At 49.0% G+C, this 22,431-nt stretch overlaps 1 protein-coding gene across 2 annotated transcripts; it reads left to right on the forward strand.

Annotated features, from left to right (window-relative positions):
* The first annotated feature begins 1,657 nt into the window (after positions 1-1,657).
* On the forward strand, positions 1,658-19,547 carry LOC145713229 (cytochrome P450 2B11-like). Of its 2 annotated transcripts, none has more exons than XM_081791527.1 (9): positions 1,658-1,935; positions 5,269-5,431; positions 5,578-5,727; positions 7,370-7,530; positions 9,321-9,503; positions 9,791-9,932; positions 11,512-11,699; positions 11,899-12,040; positions 15,669-19,547. In XM_081791527.1, exons 1-9 carry the CDS (start codon positions 1,765-1,767, stop codon positions 15,857-15,859), a joined length of 1,491 nt encoding a protein of 496 aa, XP_081647653.1. In that variant the 5' UTR covers positions 1,658-1,764; the 3' UTR covers positions 15,860-19,547. The 2 variants fall into 2 exon arrangements, with proteins under 2 accessions (XP_081647653.1, XP_081647652.1); XM_081791526.1 differs by having other exon boundaries at positions 1,699-1,935; positions 9,321-9,497.
* Positions 19,548-22,431: the final 2,884 nt, after the last annotated feature.

A 22,431-nucleotide genomic window follows, 5' to 3' on the forward strand; every position in this document is an offset into this window, starting at 1 on the left:
TCTTCAGAAATACTTAATCTGTGTTTAGATTTCATGAAATTTGTAACTGAAAAACTAGGTTCACATACCCAAGTTGCTCCAAATGTACTTGTAAGTTTTCTAACCACTGAAGTGAGTATCAATTTCTAACTAAAATTAAGTTTCACATTTTCTGCTAGCCATGTTTCGAGTGCTTAACAGTTGCATGTGGCAAGTGGCTACCATATTGAATGATGCAGCTCTAACCTGCCGTTGTGTCTCTCGGTAAAACTGTCCACCTCTCTCTGCCTCACTCTCCCCATTTATAAAGTGGGGATGACAACCGTACCTACCTTAAAGGGTGAGGACTGAGTGAGTTACTCTGTGTAAAGCACTTTATGGCTCTCCTTCAGTGACACCCGGGGCTCGAATGGGGCCATGGCTCAGTGCCAGATACACAGCACAGCAGGGGCCAGGACCTGGGTCAGTAAAGTCCATGGTGGCACCTCTCCCAGATCAGTAAAGTTAAGGCTCCACCCCTGAATTCAAGATATCGGGACTATCAGTCCTTTTCTCCTGGATCGGGAGGGTATGATTCAACCTCTGGGGTCATAGTCCTGCAACCTGCAAAGGGTTGGCCAACGTTGTAAGAGAGATGATGTTGCCTCATATTCCCCCACTCCCTTTTGAGGGAGAGAGACAGAGTGAGGTGGAAACCCAGGCCCAGGGCACGACGGGTGCATGTGGCCACATTCATTCACGTCCTGGACAAATCTGGACTGAGCCTGCTGGAGGCCGGGCCTGATGATGGAGACACACATGAGCGCAAGGGACATCAATCAAATTGCACCCAGTCCCTGCATTCCTGGAGCTCAGAATCTAAAGGCAGAAACAGAGACACCAAGACAGAGATAGCAAAGGATAGAGAGATAGTCACACAAGACTGTCTGAGAGGGTCAGAGAAACGTCCTGCAATGTGAAGGCAGAGCCAGAGGTGGGGACAGAAGTGCCAGGCACTGCTCAGAGCAATCAGAGAGCCGGGGATGGGGAGGGAACTGAACGCCACACCCGCCAGGCCTCTGTCTCTGTCTCTCTTTCTCTCTGAGTCTCCCTATTTCTGTGCCTCTCCTTCCTCCTGTCCTCCCATCCTCTCATCAGTGGCTGTCACCAGGGGAAGGGGGTGGAATAGGGGGTTGGAGGTAGACACCAGCCACCTAAAGGTCCCACAGAGAGAGGGACTGGGAGACGCACAAACACGCAGGCACACCCAGACTCACGCACGGGGGTGGGGGGTGGGGGGGAGGACTTGCGCCCAGATGCACACACATGTAAGCCCTGACACAGGCAAAAACATGTACGCAACCTCATGCAGACGCATACACAGAAACACACCAGCACGTTCACGTGAATACAGCAGCGCTCTGCATATAAAGTCATACCAGCACAGGCACAGACGCAAGGAGGTGTGGGGCGTACGCAAGCCCGAGCACTTCAAGGCGAACGCGCATGCTCACCCATAGCCACAAAACAAACACAGCCTGTGAGCACCAGGCACATGCACTCTTGTGGACTTTGGAATCGCTACCACCTGGTCTCTGACAACATGTACAGGGTTGTGTGAGCCAGAAGAATGGGACTTCCCATACTTGAAAAACATACCACCCTTTTAAGTTCACACTCCTGGACCTGATGAGAGGGGAGGCAGGGAGTGAATGCAGTTACATAACGGGGTAGGGCAGCCAGCTCAGAATAAAAGGCCCAGCTCAATCAAGGCTGAAGTTGGGACAAAGACAGTTGGGCCAGGCCATGGAGCTCAGCGTCGTTCTCCTCATGGCTGTCCTCACGGGACTCCTGCTTCTGCTGGCCAGGGACCACCCGAAGGCCCATGGCCGCCTCCCGCCAGGCCCCCGTCCTCTGGCCTTCTTGGGGAATATTCTGCAGATGGACAGAAGAGGCTTACTCAAATCCTTCCTGAGGGTGAGATGCCGATGCATGGGGTCTGAGGATGACTCACTGCCCCTGGACCTGGGGATTACTCCCCAGAAGGAGTGAAGGCATCCTTTCAGCCTCCGGGGGTGGGGTGTATGAAGGTTGGCGAGGAAAGTGCATGGAGGTGAAGCGTGGTAGCTGGTGGTCAGATGGTCAGAGGCGTCCCTGCTCAGTTGAAGTGTGTGGGCACTGGCCCCGGAGTGGGTGGGTGGGTGGGCACGCAGAGGCATTTGGGCGCAAGCCGTGGGTATAGAATTTCATACTCTTCTGCCACCGCCTATGGAGTCTCTGGGCGCCTGCCCGGCCCTGGAAGAGAGAGAAGGGGCAGAGTCACCAACTGTAAGTTTCTCCTCTGGCAAGAAAAGAGAGCGGCGATTGGCCCAGGTGGATGCCAGGAGGAGAAGGAAGACAGGAGGAAGCACAAGGTTCTTACCAATAACGGTCACAAATGTGCGGTATTGGCTGACACCGGAGTGTTTACCAGACTCTGTCTCACTGCTTTCTAGGCATGATTTTACATGTGATTATCAATTTATTTATGAATAATGTAATCTACACCGATGCACCCTCGTGGCAACAGAAGAACTGGGTCACCGACATAACTGCCAGCTTACATACCCCAAGGCCACCACACTCCTGAATCTTGGGTTTGTCATCCCTTTGCTTTTAAGAGAGAGAATTTTCCCACAAGTGGAGGGATGGGTATGCACAGGCCCCGAGTACTTTTTACTTCAGTGCATCGCAATGGCACCATGCTTTCCTGTAAACTCCTGGACTTGATTTCTTGCTCAGAATTACATGGCTAGGATTTATCTGTATCCCCGTGGGAATTCATCAGGTCTGGCTTACCACACGCCTGCGGGGGAGGTGAGGTGCTATCCTTATCTCACAGGTATGGACCGTGAGGCTCAGCCTGGGGAAGACACTTGTCCTCAGTCACACAGCTGGGACTTCATAGAGGGAAAGCTGGGGTCTGGCACAGAGGTGTCCTCATCTCCAATGCCCTCCTAGGCCAAAGCTACCTAATGATTTGGGGATCACAAATCCTTTGAGAATTTGGTTAAGCTCTGGGCTCTCTCCCCTCCAAATGTCCACAAAGATTTTTACGTAAAATTTTGAGAGTTCCAGACCCCCTAAAGTTCTTCCATGCAACCTCCAGGATTCTTTAGGGGTCCATGGTCCTCCATTATTATTGCATCTTTGGAGCAGGAAGGGAGAGAATGGACTAAGGGGTGTCACGATGGGACAGGTCGGAGAAGGTGGCCCCGCTCCTCCTCCATTCCCTAGTATGCTCCCAGATCTTTCTAGAGTCAGACAGATTTGGATTTTGTGTTCCAGAGTCAACTCTTACTCATTGAGTCTCAGTTTCCTCCTCTGTTAAAATGAGATGGTGGTAAGAATGTGTGTCTCATAACATTAATGAGGACTGGGTGGCATACTGCATAGAGAGCCTGGTGTATAGTAAGTGCTCATTAAATGGCAGCTCTTCTGATCCATTCATTCAACAGTCATTTACAGGGCACCTTCTGTGTCCTGGGAATATTCTAGGCATTGACGATGTGGCTTTGGACAAGGCATACAAGTTAAGCAAATAAGGAAATACTAGGTAGACAAGAGCTATGATTAAAAGAAAGCCAGGTGCTATTTTAGAAAGTGGTAGAGCTACTTTAGATTGAATAGTGGGGGAGAGGCTCAGTCTCGCTGTGTCTGTGAGCAGACACCCTGCAAGATGCAGGAGCAAAGCACCATAGAGAGGCAGGTGTGAGTGCAAGAACGCTGAAGTGAGAGCAAGCTCGGCGTGTTTAGGGGACAACATGGAGGCTGGATCTGAGGGAGGGAAAGGGCGAGGGGGAGGACAAGCAGAGGGGTGACGTAGTCACCTCATGTAGGGCGATGTGGATCATGGTGGAGACCTCAGATCTTACCCTCAGCGCAGTGGGGGGCATTGGAGGGTTTGGAGCCAGTTAGGGGTATTAATTAATTTACATTTTCATAGGGAATACTCTGGCTTCAGACTGGGGTGAGGTGGGTGGCCAGCTGATTATAGGAGGATGGGAATGGCAGTAGGGACACCAGTAAGGAGGCTCTGCAGAGATAAGTGGGAGAGATTTTGCAGTAAACTTAATCTTTTCATGATTTTAAGTCAATTTTTAGTGAGGCTTAACATGACCCCTAAAAGTGCACAAGTCGTAAACGTTCAGCTCAACGAATTCTCTCAAGCGGACATACTCATGTAATTGACATATAGGTAAGTAACAACACGTCCTGTCCCCAGAAACCACCCTCCAGTCCCCTTCCAGTCACCACCCTCTCACTATCTTGACTTCATAGAAATAGAGTTAGGACATATGGCACTTTTGTGTCTGGTTGATTTCACTCAACACTACGCCTGTGAGGTTCATTCAAGTCTTGGCTGTAGCACGGGTTCTTTTTCATTGCTGCATAATTATTCCATGGCATGACTATATCGCCATATATTTATTCTCTATCAGTGTTGCTGAGAATTTTATTTGAAAAACTTCAATGGGCGCCTGGGTGGCTCAGTCCGTTAGGCTTCCGACTTCGGCTCAGGTCATGATCTCGCGGTTTGTGGGTTCAAACCCCGCATCGGGCTCTGTGCCGACCACTCAGAGCCTGGAGTCTGCTTCGGATTCTGTGTCTCCTTCTCTCTCTGCTCCTCCCCTCTTCACGCTCTGTCTCTCTCTCTCTCAAAAACAAGTAAACATTAAATTTTTTTTAAAAAACCTTCAGTGAATCAGGTTGTTGGTATTTTGGTGAACCTACATACACATTTTGGTTGGGCGTGCATCTGGGAGTGAAGTTAATGAGTCATTGAATATACATGTGTTTAGCTTCAGTAAATACCACGGAGCAGTTTTGCAAATGCCTGTGCTGATGTTATGTCACAATCATCCCCGAAGCCGTTGTTTTCTCTTCATGTCTACCAAGCGGTTTAGGGTAGTTCCCTGGGGACATTGTCAGGAGGCAGACAGCAGGTTGACGTTGGGTCACAGGAAGGATGACCCTTCAGTTTCAATGCTGGGGAGATTTGGTTCGACTCAAGGGTATAGGCAGAAGTAAGAGATATTTAACCACCTGTACTGCTTAGGGCACCAACCATGCAGACTCTGTCTGGGTCATGGGTTAATCCTTTAGTTGCTGGGTCCTGGGAAGGGGAAGGCACCCTGGGGTGGAGGGTCTTGGGGTACTCAGTAGCTAATTGCCAATCTATACATGAGTGTTTTTATGGTTTAACAACTGGGATGGCCACATGGGTGCACATTGGCTAACAGTAACCTTGGGCGTGGATATGCTTCACAGCTCCGAGAGAAATACGGGGATGTCTTCACGGTGTACCTGGGGCCAAGGCCTGTGGTCATGCTGTGTGGGATAGAGGCCATACGGGAGGCCCTGGTGGACCAAGCTGAGGCCTTCTCTGGCCGCGGGAGAGTCTCTACCGTAGAACGAATCTTCCAAGGACATGGTAAGGACCTCAAAGGCACCTGGAGGGGAATGATGGAAGTTGGAAATTGGGGAGGGTGAGTCTGGGAAGGGGGGATAAGGGGCGCAGAGGGGCCCGGAGTCCCCTTCCAACCCTCTTGGCAATCCATGCCTTCCCTACACCTGCAGGTGTGGTCTTTGCCAACGGGGAACGCTGGAAGCTCCTTCGGCGATTCTCTCTGGCCACCATGAAGAACTTCGGGATGGGGAAGCGGAGTATAGAGGAGCGGATTCAGGAGGAGTCTCAGTGTGTGGTAGAGGAACTGCGGAAAACCCAGGGTGAGTCCCCGGGGAATGGGTATGCTGGGTGCGTGGCAACAGAAAGACTGAGGTGTATCTGTGGGCAGAGAAAGAGAGGCAGAGATAGAGAATGACCCTGAGAGACCATCCAGCAGAGGGACAGACAGAGATGGGTAGGAATGGAACACAGGGAGCCAGAAGAGATGTGGGGTGTATAGTGTCGAGAGTAACTCAAGGACATAAACTTGGTTATGTATTAGCACGCTATTTACTTGGGTTCAGGGAAACCAACCCATGGGTGAATTGTATCTGCAAGGGCAAAAATAACACTTACATAAAAGCAGGCAAAGAGAGAAAGGGGAAAACGAGAGACACTTTGAAAATGCTAAAGTGGGTTTTTATTCTTCTTGAGTGGACTATTGACAAGCTGTCAGCGAGCAAGATGGGCAGCTGGGGCGTCCTGCCCTCAGGCAGCTGGGATGGGCTGTCAAAGAAGCACTTCTGAGGGGGGCCTGGGTGGCTCAGCTGGTGAAGCATCTGACTCTTGATTTCGGCTCAGGTCATGATCTTACGGTTTGTGAGTTTGAGCCCTGTGTCCGTCTCTGCGCTGACAGCACAGATTCTCTCTCTTTCCCCCTCTCTCTTTGCCTCTCCCCCACTCATTCTCTCTCTTTCTCTCTCAAAATAAATAAATAGACTTAAAAAAAAGAGAGAAGCACTTCTACTTACTTTTGGATTCTCCATATAAGGGTGTTTACGAGACATAAAGATGACAGGGTCCTTTCGTAAGAGATTTTGAGACGTAAATGTACAGGCTGGGAGGGAGAGGCAGAGGCAGAGACATAGGGAGCAATAGAGGACTAGGGGCAGCAGACCATGAAGACAGACTCAGGTGGAAAAAGAGCGACTCAGATGGAGAGAGATAGGGAAGGGAAAAGAGACACAGATGGAGAGATGAAGACAAAGAGAGAGACTGGAAGAGACCGGGAGAAGCAAAAAGAAACCAAGGCAGACAGAAACCAAGGTAGAGAAAATGAGACTGACAGACAAGCTCAGGAAAGGGTGTGCAGGGGAGCAAGAGAAGACGGACAGGTGAGACCCGCAGAGAGAGGCTGATGCCATGACACTTCTGGGTGGGTGCACAGTCCCTGCTCCCCTCCCATCCAGGGAGGTCAGGATGTATACAGACATCGGCTGTCAAGTGCAGAACGATTCCATGGAGACCAAAGAGCCCTGGAGGTGGTGAGAAGAGATGAAGGGAGGGGATGACAGACAAGGGACAGGGAGAGCAGAGCTTTTCAACTTGCACATGTGATTGACTGAACACCAGCCCTGCACCCATCTGCCCCTGGGACTTAACTACCTGCCCCCAGGGTCAGAGCTGAGGCCTGAGAGGGACCCACCACACAGCCTCCATAGCTTGACGACCCTGCAGACAATAGCAGAACGGCACTTTCCCCCCAGGGTTGTGGTGGGAATTTAGTAAAATAATACATGAAGTGCTTAGAACAGGACCTGGCTGGTCCATCATCTGGGCTAGTGAATGTTAGCGGTTCCTGTTCCTGCTTCTTTGTCACCACTGAGCCAGGGAGGGCAGTCACATGGAGATGGGGCAGTGGTCAAGTGCTCCCAAGGCCTTTGTTTGAGTCCGTGTCCCATGACCTGTGCCTCCTCCTCCTAGGAGCCTTCCAGGACCCCACCTTCCTTTTCCACTCCATGACTGCCAACATCATCTGCGCCATTGTCTTTGGAACACGCTTTAGCTACAAAGATCCCAAGTTCCTGCGGTTGCTGGACTTGTTCTACCAGACCTTCACGCTCCTCAGCTCCTTCTCCAGCCAGGTCAGGGAGCTGGTGTGGGAGGCTGGTGTGTGAGGTGGATGTCTAGGGCACAGGGAAAGGGGTGATCTGCTTTGGTGTCCCAGAAATGCAGCTTTGGGCTGGAAGTGGGGCACAGACAACAGGGAGGGACAGGGACACTGAGCAGTAGAGGGCGGGAGGGATGGGAGACAGGGATGGGGAGCCTAGGATGAGGAGACAGAGATGGAGAGTCAGAGAGTCAGCAAGAGAGACCAAGACATGAGGGTTTGGAAGAGGAGAGAGAAGGACAGGGCGAAAGGGACGAGGAAGAGCAGAGATCAGAGACTCTGAGAGGCAGAGTGGCAGAGACAGAGGGAGAGAATAGGACTCAGACTGTCAGGCTGTCTCTTCTTCTGTTCCTGATTCCTGCAAATCTTCACCTCTGTCTTTGGCAAATCTCCTCAACTGAAGAAATTCAAGGATACGTGAAAATAAGGGACCACATTTCTTCATTTTCCCCATTTCCCCGCCCACTTTTGGTCTTTGTAAAAATATCTCCCAGATTATAAAGTAATATGCTCCTCTTTTAAAACAAAATAGTGTGGTTTCTCTTTCTCAACGAATCTGGAAATACCCCGATTGTACATTAAGTTTAAAAAATTAAACTGCAGAACAGTATGCCTCATTATGGTTCGTACCAGGAGTGTATGTCAGATTTGTGTGTAGGACTGTTCCTAATGGTTAGTCACAAACTCCCATGACCTCCTGCTAGACAGTCTGATCCAAAAAGCTAGGATGGGGCCCAGAGTGAATATTTGCAACAGGTGCAGCAGGTGATTTCACTTTTCTCTTCCCACAGAGAACCACAGGGAGAGAAAAATCTAGAACGAGATTGACTAGAGAGTTATCAATGGTTATCGCTAAAAATTAAGAAAGATTGGGGTGCCTGGGTGGCTCCATTGGTTAAGTGTCCAGCTTTGGCTCAGGTCATGATCTCTCAGTTCAAGTGTTCGAGCCCCGCATCGGGCTCCGTGCTGACATCTCGGAGTCTGGAGCCTGCTTTGGATTCTGTGTCTCCCTCTCTCTGCTCCTCCCCTACTCATGCTGGTGTGCTCTCTCTCTCTGTGTCTCTCAGAAATAAAGAAACTTAAAAAAAATTTTTTTAATTAACAAAGAATTTTGCATTGCCCTCTCTGTTTCCACCTTTTTTTATTTGCAATTATTTGCAACAGTTAGGTATTACATTAATCCTAGACAATCCAGTAGAAATATGTTCCAAAATAAATAGTCTTAAGCAGGCAGTAGGCTCATCTTGTGTATGCATCACGGTATCAATGTTTGGTGCAACAAAGGAGATGTGAGGGGTGGAAAGAGTCAGAGAGGTCTGAGCCAAACAGATCCACTGGGCGAGGTAGGCAATAGAAGCACAGAGAGCCAACCACCTGGCTGACTCAGTCAGTAGACCAGGCGACTCCTGATCTCAGGGTCGTGAGTTCGAGCTCCACACTGGGTGTAGAGATGATTTAAAAGAAAAAAGTAGCTGCAGAGAGACAAGTGAGAAGAGACACACATGGGTAAGGAGAGGCGCCAAGGAGAGAGGTGTGGCAGCAACCAAAACAGGACGGGAGGATGAGGGAGGAAGAGACAGAAGGAGAAAACTGGGAGAACAACAGATCAAAGGAGACTTAGAATCAGTGAGTGAGAGGCAGAGACAGAAACAGAGAGGCAGAGCAAGATGAGATTCTGCCCTACCCAGGCCCCAGGAGGGCTCCCCTCCCTGTGACTCAGTGGCTCCACCCCAGGAGGACCTCACAGCCCCTTCTCTGCTGCAGGTGTTCGAGCTTTTCTACAACTTCTTGAAGTACTTTCCAGGTACACACAGGCAAATCTACAAAAACGTGCAGGAAATCATAGCCTTCATAGAGGACGCTGTGGAGAAGCACCGTGAAACCCTGGACCCCAGCACCCCCCGGGACTTCATGGATGCCTACCTGATCCGCATGGACAAAGTGGGGGTTGGCGGAGGGGAACAGGAGGGGGCAGGGAGGGAGGAAAAGATGGCAGCGAAGAGAAGAAGGGTGGGGAAAGGGGGAAGGGAGTGGGGAATAGGGAAGGGAGATGGGAAAGGGAGGAGAGACTCAGGAACCAACTGAGGGGAAGAGGAAAAAAGGGGAAAGTTGGGAGGAGAGAGGGAGAGAGATACAGGGGGTGTGAGACCCAGCAGCAGGGGAGGGCGCCCCCAGGCAAGAGCGTGCAGCAAAGCCCCCGCTCCCCTGACACGCCCCCTACCGCTCGGATTCAGGAGAAGTCCGACCCCAACAGCGAATTCCACCATCGGAACCTCATCTGCACGGTGCTCTCCCTCTTCTTCGCCGGCACGGAGACCACCAGCAGCACGCTCCGCTATGGTTTCCAGCTCATGCTCAAGTACCCTCATGTCACAGGTGGGTGGGCGGGGACTACCGATCGAGGCAGGGGGCGGGGGCTTCTCACCCCTTTGGGAGCTGCAAAAGTGGGAAAAGGAAGGGATCCTTCCTGAATGAGGGAGGAAGTGTTCACCTCCTATATATACCAGGAGCGCTGCAGGTTTTGAATGAGCCCCTGACTAAGGCAGCCCCGCCGGTGGATATACGAACAATCCTTCGATGTGTTCTCCCACTGTGTCCTCCCATCATGTAAAGACAGACTCCTCTCTCTGCCCACCCATCCATCCATTTATCTATCCTTTTATTTGTTACCTGTATTGATTACCTTATACTCAGATTCTTTCACCTATGATTGATTCAAGGACCTAGGCTTCCATTATTTATTTGGATTAATTGATTCAATTGTTGATCTTTTGAAACAGGGATTAATGAATGAAGTACTTGTCATTGATTCATTGGCTCGTTTGTCCATGCATGCATCCATCTGCCCTATGAACTAGATTTCATTCCTTAATTCTTCCATCGGTCTTTCAATCCACCCTTCATCCATTTATTATGCATTTAATTCAGTTAATTCATGACTGATTATTTATCTGTCATTCAGTCCCTCCATCTACTTGTTCCTTTTTATACCTATTTTATTTTATCTATTTTTATACCTATTTCATCACTTTTTGATACCTGTTATTTCACTAATTTATTTATTTACTTATTGCTCTATAGATCTAGTCATCCATTCATTTATGCAATTGATTTACTGGTTAATCAGGTTCACTTATTTGTCTGTGGGCCATTTATTAATTAATGACCCAATAATTCATATATTGATTGGTAAACAAATACACACATCCATTCACTAATGTTCTTCCATTCGTCACTCTTTCCATTCATAAGTCGACTGGCTTATGTATTCATTTATCCAGGTGTTTGTGGGTTAATCTGTTGATCTATTTCATGGTTATATTCCTGACACCTAGCACAGTGTCTCATCTACAATACACACACAATAAATATTAGGTCATTTTCTACTCTTTTTGTTTTTAAAAATTTCAATGTTTATTTATTTTTGAGAGAGGAGGAGAGGGGAGAGGGTGAATGGGGGAGGAGCTGAGACCGAGGGGACAAAAAATCCAAAGCAGGTTCTGTAATGACCAATGTGGGGCTCAAAGTCATGAACCTTGAGATCAGGACCTGAGCCGAGGTCAGACATTTAACCGCTTAATTGACCGAGCCACCCAGGCTCCTCTCCAGTCTTTTTAGAGGGAGAATTTTGACAAGTTTATAGCCTTGAGTTCTTATGTGAAATTCTGTGCAAAATTGTGGTGTGTGTGTGTGTGTGTGTGTGTGTGTGTGTGTGTGTGTGTTTACATGTGCCTGTGGTAAGAGGATTCATAACATTCAATAGATTTCAAAGGGTGAGAATTCTTGTCCCCCCCCCCACCTCACCTCCCCCTCCTCCAGGCTGGTTGCTCTGAGGGGTGCCAATGACCTAATCCTTTATTACAGGTTTTTCCTGGCTCATTAGCCCACACAAAGCAGTGTCCCTGCTGAAATGTCTCTTTACAATGAGGTTCCCTGGTCCCACTCTTCTGTGCAGAGAGAGTCCACAAGGAGATTGACCAGGTGATTGGCCCACACCGCCTTCCATCCCTTGATGATCGAGCCAAAATGCCATACACTGACGCAGTCATCCATGAGATTCAGAGATTCAGTGACCTCCTCCCCATTGGCATTCCCCACATGGTCACCAAAGACACTCACTTCAGAGGGTACTTCATGCCCAAGGTGAGGCCAGCTGGGCTCCCACAATTTTCCTGTGTGGGCATCCTGGGTTCTCTTAATCTCTGCACTTGACCTGTTTTTGGTTTTATCACTAGGGCCCTCTTGGTTTTTTGTTTGTCTGTTTGTTTTGTTTTGTTTTGTTTTTAAGGGTGGGCTGAGGAAAGGAATGGCAGTATCTGTTGACCTTGTGACTCTCCCTCAGGGCACTGAAGTATATCCCCTCCTGCACTCTGCTCTCAATGACCCACATTACTTTGAAAAACCAGATGCCTTCAACCCTGACCACTTTCTGGATGCCAATGGGGCACTGAAGAAGAATGATGCTTTTATCCCCTTCTCCATGGGTAAGCCAGGCCTGCACTCTTTCCCAGACACCAGAGTGAAAGGCCACTCTCTCTTTGAGACAGTCCAGGAAAGATCTTGGTTCATTGAGCAGCTACTATATGCCATTTGCTTTACCTTTAACCCACTTCATCTTCCCTGCAACCCTAGACAGGGCTTAAGAAGACCACATCCCAAAGGCACATCTCAGTAAGCTGGGCCTTGGGAAAGTATTTTAACCTCTCTTTGCCTTGGTATAGAGATACACCTTGGTATAAAATAGCTGGTGAGCACTACTCTGAGCTCAGTGCTCTATTGGGGGCTGAAGATGATGCACTGGGCAAGTCACATAGAGACACAGTCTCTGCCCTGGGAAATTTACAGCCCAGCAGGGGAGATGGGCATTTATCATTTGACCACAAAATAGTACCTAATTAAACTTAATTAATGCTTGCAATGTGCTTAGAACTGCTTGGCACAAAGTCGGTGCTCATGGATGTGATGATGATTATTATCAGTAATCATAACTGTGATAAATGCTGTGAAAGGGACTTTGGGAACACAAAGAGGAAATACTGACTACTCTTGGTGGTTCGGTGAGGAAAAGCTTTCCTCGAAGCACTGGCTTCTAAGCTAAGACCTCAGGGGTGAGTATCAATCAGCCACTAGGAAGTGTTCCAGGCAGAGGGAACAGCAAGTCAAAGCCTGAAGGTGGAGACAGCATCGCGTTTTTGAGAAACAAACCCAGGGAGCCTGGAGTGTGGATTCTAAAAGGGGAGAAGGGTGAAGATCTCAGCTGGAGGGCCTTGGAAGCTGGGGGGAGTTTGGGTTTATCTTGCTGGTACTGGGAGCCAGGAGTGGGTCTTGACATGCTCTGACCTGTCTCTTTCCCCGTTCTGCACTATGTGGTCCCGTCTTGAGAAAACCCCAGTGCCCAGAATCCTCATCCTTTGGGAGAAAGGAGGACCCCCGAACCAAGGCCCTAGTCTTGAGTTCCATCAGTGACCCCAGTGACCCAGATCCCCTGGCTCTGCCCAGTGCTATGGCTTCCCTCATTTCATCTTAAGTGAGAGTTGGGAGACTTGTGGGATGGTGGGGTGGGGCCCATGATCCCATTCACTAGTCCTGTTCTAAGGTTAGAGAGAGAGGCAGAGATGTAGAGAGGGAAGGAGAGAGAGAGACAAAGAAAGAATGAGTGAGAAAAATGGAGAGAAGGACAAAGACAGACACAGAGAGAGATAATGACAGGGGACAAGTGACAGAGACTGAGTGCACAATGAGACAATACAGTGAGAAAGGGGAAACAAGAGAGAATAGGAGACAGAGAGAGAGAGGGGGAAGGAGGGAGAGAGTTTCAGATGGAATCAGATCCAAATGGACAGAGACAGGGAGCTTAAGGTTGAAGAAAGTGGGCAAAAGAGGAAGGAGACAGAGGAGCAATGTCTGATGGGAGGTCAATCAGAGCAAAAGACTGATGCAAGATTGCCAAGAGTGGAAAGAACGAAAACCAAGCCGAAAGATGTTAGGGCAACGGGATAGTGAAGGGTGTCCCAGTGGACAGTCCCAGGGATTGGGATTGGAAGAGAGGATGGGAGGGAGACAGTAGGAGTCAGGCTGTTCTGGAAAGAACTGGGTCACAGAACCAGTCACAGGAGAACCAGTCTAGAGCCCTGCTCTGAGTATCTCTAAGTCCATGTTACCTAACTTGTGATGTGCCAAAAAGATACAGACATTTCCCCCAGAGATGTCCACGTAGGCATAATGTCTGACACCTTGACTGGTCTAGGAAATATCTGAATGGCCTTGCCATGGTGGTCAGCTTGCAGATCAAGAGCCATTGAGGTGGGGTGCCTGGGTGGCTCGGTCAGTTCAGTGTGGGGCCTTAGCTCAGGTCATGATCCATCCTTGGTGAGTTTGAGCCCTGTGTCAGGCTCTGTGCTCAGAGCCGAGAGCCTGCTTCAGATTCTGTCTCCCTCTCTCTCTGCCCCACCCCCCTGCTCCCACTCTGTGTTTTGAGAGAGCTCTCTCAAAAATAAGTAAACATTAAAAAAGAAAGAGCCACTGAGGTAAAGGAGGCTTTCGGTGCCTCTTCCTGGGGTTCCTACTCCCTTTGTGCTTATTTCTCTTCAAGCCCATGCTTCATAACCTACTGGAGGCTCTCACACCTCTGAGAATCCAAGGAAGCAGACCCATTCACACTTCTTTTTATTCATTTATTTATTTTAATAGCACGTGAGCATGGGCTCCTGAGCAGGGTAGGGGCCGAGAGAGAGGGAGAGAGAAAATCCAAAGCAGGCTCCGTACTATTCATGCAGAGATCAAGACCTGGGAGCCAAAATCAAGAGTCAGACACTTAACCAAGGGAGCCACCCAGGTGCCCCGCCCCATTCACAATTTTAAGTGTAGTTTGGTTTTTCCCCCAAACTTTTGAAGCCCATGGCTCTCGGACTGAGATAAAATGACAACCCAGATATAGACAAACACACACAGTGCCAGATACACCCTCATGCTCCCAACCGCACACACTCCCCCCATGCGCTCCCTGCCCCCCAATCCTCCTCACACTCTCCCCCCACATACACTCCCCACACAACTCCCCTCCACACTCCCCTCCATACTCTCCCCACATGTTCCCCACACAACTCCCCTCTACATTCCCTCCACACACTCCTCCCACACACCCCCACACATACCTCCCGCCCCTCCCTTTCCTCCTTACACACTCCCCCCAACACACTGCCCACCCCCACCCCTCCTCACACCCTGGCCCTCCCCCACTCCCCACACAACTCCTCTTCACACTGACCCCCATACTCCCCGCACACTCTCCCCCCCCATATTCCCCTCCATTCCCCCCTCCCCACTCCCCCGCCAACACACTCTCTGCCCCCACCCCTCCCCACACCCCTGCCCAGCTCTCACACCACACGCTCCCCACACAACTGCCCTCCACATTCCCCCCACTTCCTCCACACACACACCCACACTCCCCCCCACACCCCCTACACTCCCTCCCACACAAACTGCCCACCACACATACATTCCCCACCACAGGCACACACACTCCCCACCAGACACACACCCCCCCCCCCACCCCACACACACTTCTTACCACACACACCCAGAAACAAACACAAACAATATCTACACCTATAGTATCCTTAGTACAGGCCAGGTGCTAGTCTGAGAATTTTTACAAATATTAATTTCTTTACCTTCATAATAGTCCTTTGAAATAAGTACCATCCTCCTCATATTAGAGATGAAGGACATTAAAAATGTTGTCAGAAATGTGCACACACCTGCACATGTGGAGGCAGACACACACACACACACACACACACACACACACACACATACATCTAACCTGAAGTGAGTGTTTGTTCTCCAAGTGGCCACTGAAGCCTCTGGAAATCTCACAGAAGCTACAAACTCTCCTGGAGAAACGTGCAAGGCACCTCCATCCAAACGTTAGCCCCTGGTTTCAAAGGGCTCGGGACCCCCCTAAAACACTACCCTGGGTTGCAGGTTGAAGGCCAGTCCCATACAAATCTGTTGGTGATGGACACAGATGTCTGGGCTTTGGGATGTGACCGGGCAAGGGAGGTGCATCGGCTCTGTGCCCACACTGGTGATCTTCTGTGTTCACAGGGAAGCGCATTTGTCTTGGTGAGGGCATCGCCCACATGGAATTATTCCTCTTCTTCACCACCATCCTCCAGAACTTCTCTGTGGCCAGCCCTGTGGCCCCCGAGGACATCGACCTCACACCCCAGGAGAGTGGCATAGGAAGAGTTCCCCCAGTATACCAGATCAGCTTTCGGTCCTGCAGAGGGGACTGAGAGAAGGGCCTCAAAGGATCCCAGGATCAGGAAGTATTCCCAGCTCTGCAGAAGCCAGTTCCTTGACTGGCCCTGGGTCTTCCTGCTGTTGAGAGACCCACCACAAGCCAGTGTCTTCCCCCTCCTCAGTTGCTGCCTCTGTGGGAGAGTCCTTTCTGCAGCCTCATCTCAGACCATCACTCTGCAGCTCTTGCATAGACTCATGGAAGTGTTTTCCTTTCCTTTGTTAACAGAGTTCCCAGTGTGGTGTGTATATAGAAGCTGGGGGCTAAGACAGGAGACTTGACTCAGATGCTCTTTGCATTTGTGCCTCCCAGGCCACGGCTTCCCCCAGGAACTTCTCCCTTCCTCAGAACAACCACAGTCTCCATTTAGCAACTGTTTGCGCTCCATGACCTGTGCATACGTGACCTCCCTGGAATCCTCCTTCCAGTAGTCCCATGGGGCAGATACAATGATCATGCCCATTTTACACATGAGTAAACAAAGGCTAGACAATGGCATCAGTTGTCTGAAGTCCTATCATATGGCTCGCAGTGGGGGAGCAAGATTCACACTCTCTCCCTGGCTCTCCACCTCAAATTCTTCACCTAGTCATACCCCCCCTCCAATATATTTTAAAATTACTGTTAAATTCATATAACATAAAACTAAGTGTTTTCACTTTTTAAAAATTTACTTAGAGAGGGAGGGAGAGAGAGAGAGAGAGAGAATGCAAGTGGGGGAGGAGCAGAGAGAGGGGGAGACACAACCTGAAGGGGGCTGGAACTCACAGACCTCGAGGTCATGCATGACCTGAGTGAAAGTCAGGTGCTTAACCAACTGAGCCACCCAGGCACTCCAGAACTAAGTGTTTTAAAGTGCATGATTTGGTGGCATTGGCTCATTCACAATGTTGTGTAACCACCGCCACTTTCTAGTTCCAAACATCTTCATCACCCAGGAAGAAAACTCCGTACCCACTAGCAGTCACTCCCCATTCCCCCTCCCCCTCAGCTCCTGGCAACCACCAATCTGCTTTTGGTCTTTATGTATTTGCCTATTCCATGTGATTCATGCAAATGGAATCATATAATACGTGCTCTTTTGTGTCCGGCTTCTTTCACTTGGCATAATATTTTGGGGTTCATCCACATTATAGACCATTGCTTGTACACTGCCATCCCCATTCTTACTGAATTTCCCTACTTCCATCCCTCTATGCAAGGGCCTCCTCAGCCCCTTCAGCTGCATGTTTCTCCCCTGGTGCCTTGGATTCCCTGGTATTCCCCTTCAAATCCCCTGAGACTGAAACAAACATCCAAATCCTGACATCCCCTGGGAAGATGGTGATCCATGCCATCTTACATGAGACCCACTTATTGTCAGGTCACTAGGGATCCTTCTAGAACATGAGAACTTCTTTGCCTCACAACCAGGCCCAAGAAGGCAAATATTTGCTAAGGAATGAATGAATGAATGAATGAATGAATGGTTCAATCAGTCAGCCTCAAACCCGCCCAACATGGAGCTAGGCTTCCCCCATCAGACCTTATCTTTTTCTTCATTTCTCATTCTCTTCTGAGGCCCATAGCAAATCCTTCTTTCCAGCGATCTCAGGATGCCTCAGTTCGGTCTTCTAGCGATTTCCAATCCCTCATGATGCAATGCCACCCTCTAAGAAAATCAGCCAAGAGCCACCCTTGCAGTAGACCATCCTACACCAGGCTCTGCCAGCTGGCACCACCGCCCTTCCCTCAAGAAGGTACCCCAGGTTCAAGGGCATTGCCTGCTAAGATACCTCCGGCCAGCCAGGGGCCAATGGGAAGCCAGTTTGGGGATCCAATAGAGAGGCTAAACTTCCTGGCCTCTGCAGCACCTGCCATCTTTGGGTTCCCTGATGCCACTGGGGAGTTACCAAGAGCTGTGCTAAAGTAGATTTTTGGCACATCTGCCCCGACGATCACAGAAAAGAGAAGGTGACACACAACAGAGCAGCCTACCTTTTAAGAGGGACAGCAGGATGGAAGGAAGACATAGGCGGGACCATGGCAGTCACAGCCCCTTGCTGCTCTGGGGTCACCCGGCTTCTTGGAGTCAAGTCCCTCTGGGACTGTGGCCTCTGCCCTTCCTGGGGAACTTTTTGCAAATAAACCCCAAGGGCTTTCTCAAGTCCTTCCAGGCGGTGAGATGGGATGGGGAAAGCTGGTGGAAAGCTATCATCTCTCTATCTTATACTTTTTCTGGATCATTTGTGATCAATTACACACAACATGGCTCTTTACTCCTAAATCCTTCAGTGTGTATTTCCTAGGAACAGACATGTTCTCTGATATAGCTGCCATAGTGATCAACTTGAGTGAAGTTAACATTGGTACAATACTTTCATCTCTCCCGTTTGTATTCCAGTTTTGTCAATTTGAGAAGCAATTTGACAACTTTGAAAAGAAATGGCAGAGTATTTTCGTGGTCGGAGTGATTCCACACTCCAGAGACATCACCATAGTTAAAGGCACAGGCTCTGGAGCCAGACCTCAGAGGTTTGGTCCAGCCTCTGCACCCCATCAGCAAAGTGACCTTGGTGAGGTTATGTAACCTCTTGATGCCTCAGTTTGCCCAACAGTAAAAATGGGGATATTTCTAGCGATACGTAAGTGAAAATATCGATAACAGTGTTTGGGTTTTGCTTCAAAAGAATCCTGATTTTTGGGGGTGTGGAAGGAGATGGTCAAGAGCATAGATGAAACAAGATTAGCCATGAGTTGATTATTGCTGAAACCAGATGATGGATATATATTTTTTTAATGATTTAAAAAAAATTTTTAAACATTTATTTATTTTTGAGACACAGAGAGAGAGAGCATGAACAGGGGAGGGTCAGAGAAAGAGGGAGACACAGAATCTGAAACAGGCTCCAGGCTCTGAGCTGTCAGCACAGAGCCGGACGCGGGGCTTGAACCCACGGACCGCGAGATCATGACCTGAGCCGAAGTCGGACGCTTAACCGACTGAGCCACCCAGGCGCCCCAGATGATGGATATATTATATGTCTATCTTTGTATATGCTTGAAATCTCCCATAGTACAATTTTTTTCAAAGAAAGAAAAGTAAAATAGACGTGGGGAGGGGTGGAGATTATTAATTATCACCCACCTACCTTTAAAGGTAATTAATAATTGGAGTTAGGAAGAGGGATGAAACAAGTTACTTTAAATTAAATCTAAATTAAGCACTGCCTGGAGCCTGGCAAATGTTGTTAACTATTAGTTTTTATTTGTTACCACCAGGTGGCGCTGTCTCCCAGCTGCATAGGGAGCGGGGCTTGGGAGCCCATGATTATTAGCCCTGTGTTTGAGGGATGCTTGGCTGGCCCCTACAGTAGACTCTTTAGGGAGTCGTGAGTTCAAGCCCCATGTTGGGAGTGAGGATTAGTTAAACACACACACACACACACACACACACACACACACACACATACACACACACACCACACAGGTTACACAGTTTCATTAAAAATAATTAGCCCTGGGGCGCCTGGGTGGCTCAGTTCAACTTCCAAGTCCAACTTTGGCTCAGATCATGATCCCACGGTTGGTGAGTTTGAGCCCCGCGTTGGGCTCTGTGCTAACAGCTCAGAGCCTGGAGCTTGCTTCAGATTCTGTGTCTCCCTCTGTCTCTGCCTCTCCCATACTCATGCTCTGTCTCTCTCTGTCTCAAAAATAAATAAACATTAAAAAAAAAATTAGCCCTGAGTTTGAATTCTGCTTTGCTGCTTCCTAGCTGAGATCTTGAACGTTTACTATCTCTGAGTCTTTATTAGTTTATAAAATGGGGGTAATCATATTATCAACTTCTGAGTTGTTAGGATGTAAAGTGCCTGATGACGTATTGGAGTATACTTTTCTGAGCATCTGTTTCTGGGGCTGGATCCGTCTCTGGGCACAGTGTTCCTCCTTTCCCCTATGGGGAGAGGCTACAAACAAATGGTGGTGAGAACTTTCTCTCCTAGGCCGCGCAGTATCCATTCCTATTGCAGGTCAGTCCTCCAACCATGAGATGGCGTCATTTCCCAGAAGACTGGAACTTTTAGAAATCCAGTGTTGAGAGGTGCTTAAGATTTGAGATTCTGAATCAGAGTTAGAATGCCCATCCCATCACCTGTAATCTACCTGATCTTACTAGTCTGCCCTTCAGTTCCCTCCTTTATAAAGTGAATTATCTCGGGGCACCTGGGTGACTCAGTCCATTAAGCATCTGACTTAAGCTCAGGTCATGATCTCATGGTTTGTAAGTTCGAGCCCCACATCTGGCTCTCTGCTGTCAGTGTAGAGCTCACTTGTAATCCTCTGGACCCCTGTTCTTCTGCCTCTCCCCTACTAGCAGTAGCTGTCTTCTTTCAAAAATAAATAAAAACAGGGGTGCTTGGGTGGCTCAGTCGGTTAAGCACCCAACTTTGGATCTGGTCATGATCTCACAGTTCATGAATTTGAGCCCCGTCTCTGGCTCTGTGCTGACAGCACGAGGCCTGCTTCAGATTCTCTGCCTCCCTCCCTCTCTCTCTGCCCCTCCCCACCACCTCAAAAATAAACAAACATTTCAAAAGTTAAAAAAAAAAAAGATTAAAGGGGCTTGGATCCCAGATTGACCACATGGAGGGGAACCACTTGCCATCTTGGACAACCCAACTTCAAAGGGATCACAAAGGAGAGAAAGAAACTTCTGTTTTATTTAAGTCACTGGATCTTGGGCTCTGTTGGTTTCAGCAACTTGGGCCTTGACGTTAGTTAATATAGACATTCTCCACGCCTTCTGCTTGGAGATTCTCTGATGGGTACCCTTGATCCCACCAGCCATTGATGACTTTTGCAACATTTGTCAGCAAGTCCAGCTCTGTTGACTCCCCTCAGGGACCCAGAGCTCCAATGACCATTGCTGTAGAGGCAGACCCTCCAAGGTGGGGCTTAAATAATCAATAGCTGTGCAGTTATGCAGGTTGTCCACCGTGCAGGGAGGGAAAGGTCACCGCAAGCTGCTCACACTTCACTTGCCAAGTCACACATCTTGGTGCAGAGCTGCATCTAACCACAGGAAGACATTTTTTTTTTTTTTAATTTTAAACTATTTATTTTTGAGAGAGGGAGAGAGACAATGTGAGTAGGGAAGGGGCAGAGAGAAAGGAAGACACAGAATCTAAAGCAGGCCCAGGCTCTGAGCTGTCAGCACAGAGCCCGACACGGGGCTCGAAATCATGAACCGTGAGATCATGACCTGAGCTGAAGGCCGATGCTTAACCAGCTGAGCCACCCAGATGCCCCAAGACACTTTTTTATTTTTCAAAAAACGGTACTCATCTAGAGTAGCATTCTGATGAATGGATCTGCCGGATGAGATACTTTTTTTTTTCTTTCCTTCTAATTTATCCATCTGGAGGGAGCTGTTTTCTAATTAACACAAGGGCACCTGACTGAGCCTAAGTTCAGATTCAAGAACCAGGACTTGTCAAGATTCCTGGCGTTACAGGCAACCTCCATGGAACTCCCAAGAAATTGAAACATCTCCCAGAAGTTAAAACAGTACAACCTTGGAAGGGAAATCCTCCTCTCAACCCCCTTCAGGTTGGACCTGGAGGTCAAGATGGAGAATTAAGTGTCAGAGAAGAGGATTAAAGGCAGCCATGTTGGATGTCAAAGGCAGTCACTGCACTGCCAAGATGTTGACCGTTAAATGCCAACTTTCTGCTTCCAGTAGCAGAATTGCTGCGAAACAGCAGTCAGTCTCTTGTGGGCAGTCTTTCCACACCCGCTCAGTTGCATAACAACACGCCTTGGGCCTGGAACAATTCCTAATCAAGAGGTAAGGAGCGCTCGCAGCTTGTGCTGGGCTTACTGCCTTGTGAGGAAATATTTTTCCCTGTGTCAAACTTAATGAGTACTCCCTTGTTCTTTTTTTCTTAAGATTATTTTTATTTATTTAGAGAGAGAGAGCTAGAGAGCAAGCAGGGGAGGGGCAGAGAGAGAGGGAGAGAGAGAATCTCAAACAGGCTGTGTGCTGTCAGTGCAGAGCCAGAGGCAGGACTCAAACCCATGAACTGGGAGATCGTGACCTGAACCCAAGTGAAGAGTCAGACGCTTAACTGATTGAGCCACCCAGGTGCCCCAGTACTCCCTTGTTCTACTTAAGTGCATGTGTCAATGGCCCTCAGACAAGTCCCTAGCTTTCTGGATTTCAGACCCCCTAGGGGAGGGTTCCGGGTCTTTCGAGCGCAGCATAAAGTGGGGTGTGTGCATTTACATGGCCAGTGTTGGCCGTGGAGTAGATCTTCCGGTCATGGGGGCCTGGATCTTGTGCACTCGATCTCCTCCCTTGCTGTAAGTAAAGGCTGTATCACTTGAGCCTGGTGTGTGTGTTGTCTGTTTCAGTGACCTTGAATTATGCAGCCGTTTCTCCCCTGGGTGGCATGAACTGCCTCTAACCTTCGCTGTACAGCCTGGTCACCTAGTGAACAGTGAAAGAAGAATCTTGGACCAGGGGCACCTGGGGGGCTCAGTTGGTTGAGCGTCTGACTCTTGGTTTCATCTCAGGTCATGATCTCA

Source organism: Panthera onca, chromosome E2 (genome assembly GCF_046562875.1).
Source record: "Panthera onca isolate mPanOnc1 chromosome E2, mPanOnc1 haplotype 2, whole genome shotgun sequence".
Taxonomy (NCBI): domain Eukaryota; kingdom Metazoa; phylum Chordata; class Mammalia; order Carnivora; family Felidae; genus Panthera; species Panthera onca.

Excerpts from the sequence above, each read along its gene's own strand:
- LOC145713229 (XM_081791527.1), top strand. The coding sequence starts at position 1,765 with ATGGAGCTCAGCGTCGTTCTCCTCATGGCTGTCCTCACGGGACTCCTG. Across the intron at positions 11,700-11,898 it reads GAGGGTACTTCATGCCCAAG|GGCACTGAAGTATATCCCCT; the intron begins GTGAGGCCAGCT and ends ACTCTCCCTCAG. Across the intron at positions 12,041-15,668 it reads TTTTATCCCCTTCTCCATGG|GGAAGCGCATTTGTCTTGGT; the intron begins GTAAGCCAGGCC and ends CTGTGTTCACAG.